At 33.6% G+C, this 5,623-nt stretch overlaps 1 protein-coding gene across 1 annotated transcript; it reads right to left on the bottom strand.

Annotated features, from left to right (window-relative positions):
* Positions 1 to 702: 702 nt before the first annotated feature.
* LOC111885199 (glucan endo-1,3-beta-glucosidase) lies at positions 703 to 3,390 on the bottom strand. Its single transcript, XM_052767756.1, has 3 exons — positions 2,293 to 3,390; positions 2,049 to 2,245; positions 703 to 712 (listed from the first exon to the last, which is right to left on the bottom strand). Exons 1-3 carry the CDS (start codon positions 3,388 to 3,390, stop codon positions 703 to 705), a joined length of 1,305 nt encoding a protein of 434 aa, XP_052623716.1.
* Positions 3,391 to 5,623: the final 2,233 nt, after the last annotated feature.

The raw sequence follows: 5,623 nt of genomic DNA, 5'->3' as shown, positions 1-5,623 counted from the left end.
ATAAGTAAAATCCCAGAGATAGCTACCCCAAGCGAAGCTAACAAAACAAAAATGATTATTATATAAATTATAACTTTAATAAAATAGAACTTTTAACGTAAACAAAATATACCTGTTCCAGAGATCCAAATCCTCAGCCAAAAAAAAACCAATCTTGTGGCACCCGATCATTAACTTCTTTACCCAAAAAACCTTCACACAAAATATATATCAAACATACTCTAACTGCATCAACGTCGTCAAGTGCTAGGAATGTTCGATTTAAAATTAAACGTTTCAGGTCGCCGATTTTCACCGAACTATTAGTATGGTCCGGAAATAGCCGTTCACGCAATAAACACCTTTTTTTACTGCTTAATAATTTTTCCGACTCTTTTCTCCCAATGTTTTTTGGATATTCCCCAAAATTGAAGCCGGTAATCAAACAAAACTCTTCCGGCCCATAAACCATTTTCGTATTGCCTACTCGAAAATATAATCGTTTTATTCCATCTGGAGATAAAACAGGGTCCGGCCGGATCTGATGAAGGAATATTTTATGAAACAATAATGCGTCCCCTTGTAAACGAGGGACATCAATAAAATAACCAAAGACAGTATCTCTGAAAATGACACGTCTGGCATCATCTAAAACTTCAAATACTTTACATATGTTACCGCCCGAGTCTTTTAAGTTCGCAAAGGCTTTCGTATTGATAAAACTTAAATCATGCTGCAAAAAAAACACAAAAACAAATTAGAGAACTAAAAAATATTTTCTTGTTAAAATATATGATTACGAACTGCAATAAGTACATAAACAATTAGTAATGCAAATACAATTTCTTAATTACTAATATATATATTTCCGATAAAAAACAATAGCATACACATATATAAACAATTTTTATCATACATAATTATAAAAACATTTTATTAAATAAATTTTCAACTTAAACGACAAATATATAAACAATTTTTATCTTTCTAATTAAAACTAACATTTTATAACCATATAAACAAACAATTTTTCAAATAAAACGACAACCAAATTAACAATTTCGCAAGTTATACGACAACAACTTTATACAAATTTTCAACTTATACGACAAACACAAACAATTTCTAACAATATATATACGACAAATTTTCAACTTATACAAATGTTATACTTATACGACAAATATATATACAAACGACTATTTTGCACATACTATAATTTAACTATTTTTCACTTTATATAAACAATTATACGATAAGAATATATAAGTTTTTAGGTTATACAACAACTAAACAAACAACTAAAATAACAAATTGTAAACATTATATACGCAGTCTCTACTTGTAGATTCAAACAAACACTAACAAAATTGCATTTAAACTTCAAGTATACTAAAGAAATATTAAAACTATCAAACACAACAAAATTACCCTTTTTTAACACTAAATAATACGACAAATGATAAAATAAAAAATAACTTTAAACATTAAAAGAGTTAAAATCTAACCATATTTGCGGGATTATTGACATAATCCTCCATTTTCTTCAAAAACTAAGCCAAAATTCCGAGAGAAGCCCAAAGATAGAGAGTTTTTGTGTAGAGAATGGTGAAAAATGAAGAAAAAAAAAACGTTTATATAGTAAAAACGAGGGTATTTCGCAGATGAGGCTCCATTTCGCAGATGGAGTTTCTCATCTGCGAAAGTACAAGCACCTAAAGCACAGTTGTGCTTTAGGTGCTTGTACTTTTGCAGATGAGAAGCTCATTTCGCAGATGGGGCATCTCCATCTGCGAAATCATTGGCTATTTTTGTAATTTCGATTTTTTTTTGGCTATTTTTATAATGTCATTAGTGTAAATGGTTATTTTTGTAAATTTCTCTCTTTAAAATAATAAAAATAATAAAGAAGCGCTTGTGATTTAAACTAAAATCTTAAAAACTCAAAAAATGGATAATTTATTCCCTCCGAAGAATGTCAAAGTCAATCATGCATACAGTTCAAATTAAACTCGTCTGCTAATACAAGTACACAGTTATATTAAAAAAAAATTGTATGAAGTCCATACAGAGCTACAACTCCGCAAATCACAACCGTGGTTATCAACGCCGGTGGATCATAAGTATGGCCGCTGCTGCTACCGTAAGGAGTTTTGTCATCAGCCTTCGACTGAGACTCGCCGGAGTCTGAACCACCGGAAACTCCTCCAGAACCACCCGATGGACTCCCACCGCCCACCAACTCCGATGGAGAAGCCGCAGGACCCTACACATTATCAAAAACACCTTTTAATAATTCCAATTATTTCATACTAACTTTTTTTTTTTTAAATTCCATTTTCTTACATCATGTGATCGTCTCTTTGGTGTAGTTCCATTCAATACTCCGATATCGTAAACTTCTGTTAAATCAGGTCTGAAGAGCCCAAAATTCCTCTCTGCAAGCGAACCGGGCTTCTGATTCTCGTTAAACAACGCAAAAATATAGATTTCGAAGTTCTTTCCAGGCATCAATGGCGTCCCAACTTTAGATGTGGACTTCTTAATCATCCCATCGTTGTATGATTTTGCATTATCAGCGTTCACCCACGTAAGCCATGGTTCACCGAGTGATGGCCACCCTGTCTCCCCGACAACAATTGGCACATCTGCAAATCCCAGTTTCTTCATCGCCGAATAAATCGCATCCATCAATGAATCAAACATATTATCATACTTTTTCCCAGTTACTTTATCGACAAAACCCGGGGTTGGTCTGAATAAACAATAGCTATCATTACCCGGTGAGTATCCAAAGTATGGATACGGGTTCACCATGAAAGCAGAATTGCTTTCTTGTAAAAACTGAAGCATCGGCTTTATGATTCCGACGTCCCACCCAGGCCGGAATGCTCCGGAACTGGGTGGGTCCGAGGACACCATAATGCCAAGCGAATGTGGGGTTGTGACTTTTATGTCACTCATGCCCGCCTTGAGTAACGCTTTATGAATCGTTACCATGGCGGGGACCAGGCTGTCGATAATGTCAGGTGTCCCCCAATGGAGGATCTCATTACCGACAGCAATGTAACGGATTTTGGTGTCAGGATAATAGGGTTTGATTTTTTCCTTGACCCATTGCTCCGCCTTGGCATTATCTTTAAGTGACGGGATGTCCCCATTGGGGACAGTAACCGTTACGTAGATGCCAGTGTTTGCAAACGCTTTGATGATTTCGGTGTTCATATCGAAGATTTTGATACGATCAATGATTGTGTTTTCTCTAAGGAACTGTGCGACTTCTTTAGGTGGAGGTAGATTGTCAGCAGTTGTGCCATAGTTTACACCAATTGGGTACACGGGCACGAAAATTTGGAAGAACGTCAAGAGAATAAGAAGGCGGGACGTAAAGAAATGGCTCCACATCTTCATCTTTGTTCTTTACAACATGAAACAAACATGAACATTTTGGAAGATTAATATATTTTTAGAATTAGAAGGTAACTAAATTGCTAAAGATAGATATAAGATTGGATGGGCAAGCGATTTTTAAGAACCTAAAATAATTAACGGTAATGGACGGGTAAGATGTCATTTAAGTTTATCATTTTTTTGTACAAATATGCATACGATTTTGAATTTATATCAACAAACTAATAGTTTATAGTTGAGTTTATTGCACATAACATGATCCATTAATTTTTGTCGTTTGAAATTAGAGAAAAACTCACAATGTATATTACACCGATTGTGAAAGCTTGTTTGCCCCTTGTCACCACCATGGGATCAATCACCTCGCAACATTAATCAAATTTCCACAAAAATGAAAGTAACTCCCCCAAATGACTCTACCTAAGAAGATTAAAAATAGCTTTATAATCGAAAAGAACCGATAAACTTGTTAACACCTTTGTTTGGGTCGAGTAATTATGTTCTCAAACTGGCCAAAAGCATCGAATCTCTCGTTGTTTTGTTTCTTAATCGATTACAAATTATACCCAAGAATTAAGAAGGTGGTTTTATAAGAAATATGACGTTGAATGGAAAGAATTTGGAACAAATCTACCTATCGATACAGGATGAAGGGCATTACAATCGGAAAAAGGCCATATGCGTAAATAGGAATTTTGGTTGGTTTATTAAATTATCCACATATCTCGAGTGATTTTGACCGGTGAATAAGGAAGCCGCAAGAATATATAATCAATATTTTAAAATTTGTTTTTTTATTTGAACCAGCATGATGACCAGTTTAGGGATGTCAAAAAGTTTTGTGGGACCTGTTCCCATGAGGTCCTATCAATTCAAATCAGTGATATTTGAACCATTCCCTTTTCTGGTTTTCGATCCAACCGATTCGACCAGTCAGTTCAAACCGATTTTTAAAACGTTTGATATAACTTCATTTGATAAATGATATACCATTTAACTTAGATTATGAGTGGGCCTTATTTACTAGGAGATATGTCTCTGAATGTCTTCGCTACCAGTTTACTAACAATATATAAATAAAGAAACATATTCTATTTATTTATATTCCAAGAAAAAACTTAAATACATATTAAAATATTAGATTCTCATAAAAAAACAAAAGCATTGAAATATTTCTTTTCTTGTTTAAAACATTCCAAAACCTCTTATGGAGACCGATAAGAACATTGTCAAAACATTTTTGTGCAGAATAGAATGTCATTATCAATATCATGACTTCAAAATGTGTTCTATTTTTCATTGCCTCAAGTTTTTCCTTTTTTTTGTTGGTTGGGTTGAAGTAAAGATATGTTATCAATTATCACATGTGTTGTGGTGTATTGGTTTTTCATTACAAGATTCTAAAACACAAAGCCACATTGTGTTTGGAAATTATGTTAATTGACATGGAGAGAGAGAGAGAGAGAGAGAGAGAGAGAGAGAGAGAGAGAGAGAGAGAGAGAGAGAGAGAGTTTTAAGTAGAACGAATGGCCATATAAAGAGGGAGAGAAAAATCAATTAAAACTACATATGGTTATTAAGCAACCCAAAAATCTTGTATTAAATAAATGTTTTACGTAAATATATAGTTGTTAATGTTTCTAATAATTGCATTCAATCAATGTGTTTATATTCATGAATGGTGTAGGCACCAAAATGACTCATCCAAATATAAAATTCTAGAAACCATGAATCCCAACACATGCATAATAACATATTTAATCTAGAGTTTAATGATGATCCATACATTATACATTTCTTATATAAAATTACTATTAGCTCAGACTATCACTCACTTACCCCTAAGATTACACTACTAAAAATCAAGTTAATATATTCGTCAATGGCAACTTCAAACCTTTGTAAAAGAACTGAACTTGAGAGAGAACATTTGTGTGCTTTGCATATGGATCGTGAAAGTATGAATAAGGTGCAAGACACATTAGACGCAATATATGCATTTTGACAACAGAAAATAGCAATACTCTAAGTTGTTGCTACCTCTCCTAATTCTATAAGCACTGACATCATACAACTATAACTTACTGAAGTAATCAAGAGGGTTATGCAGCAACAAACAACTTCGGAGAAAGTGTTGATAGTGCTTGAGCATAGAGTGAGTTTTAATGTATCACTAATCGAGAAACTCATGGAAATATAAAGTTTATACAAAAATTTATGTTGTGCATGCGAT

This window comes from Lactuca sativa, chromosome 9 (genome assembly GCF_002870075.4).
Source record: "Lactuca sativa cultivar Salinas chromosome 9, Lsat_Salinas_v11, whole genome shotgun sequence".
In the NCBI taxonomy this organism is placed as follows: domain Eukaryota; kingdom Viridiplantae; phylum Streptophyta; class Magnoliopsida; order Asterales; family Asteraceae; genus Lactuca; species Lactuca sativa.
This window is presented reverse-complemented; position numbering and strand designations above follow the sequence as displayed.

What these genes read in the sequence shown, in the direction of transcription:
- LOC111885199 (XM_052767756.1), bottom strand. Translation starts at nt 3,390, where the DNA reads ATGAAGATGTGGAGCCATTTCTTTACGTCCCGCCTTCTTATTCTCTTG. An exon ending in ATTTAAAAAAAAAAAAGTTA is followed by an intron (nt 2,246 to 2,292) that starts GTATGAAATAAT and finishes GATAATGTGTAG; the next exon opens with GGTCCTGCGGCTTCTCCATC.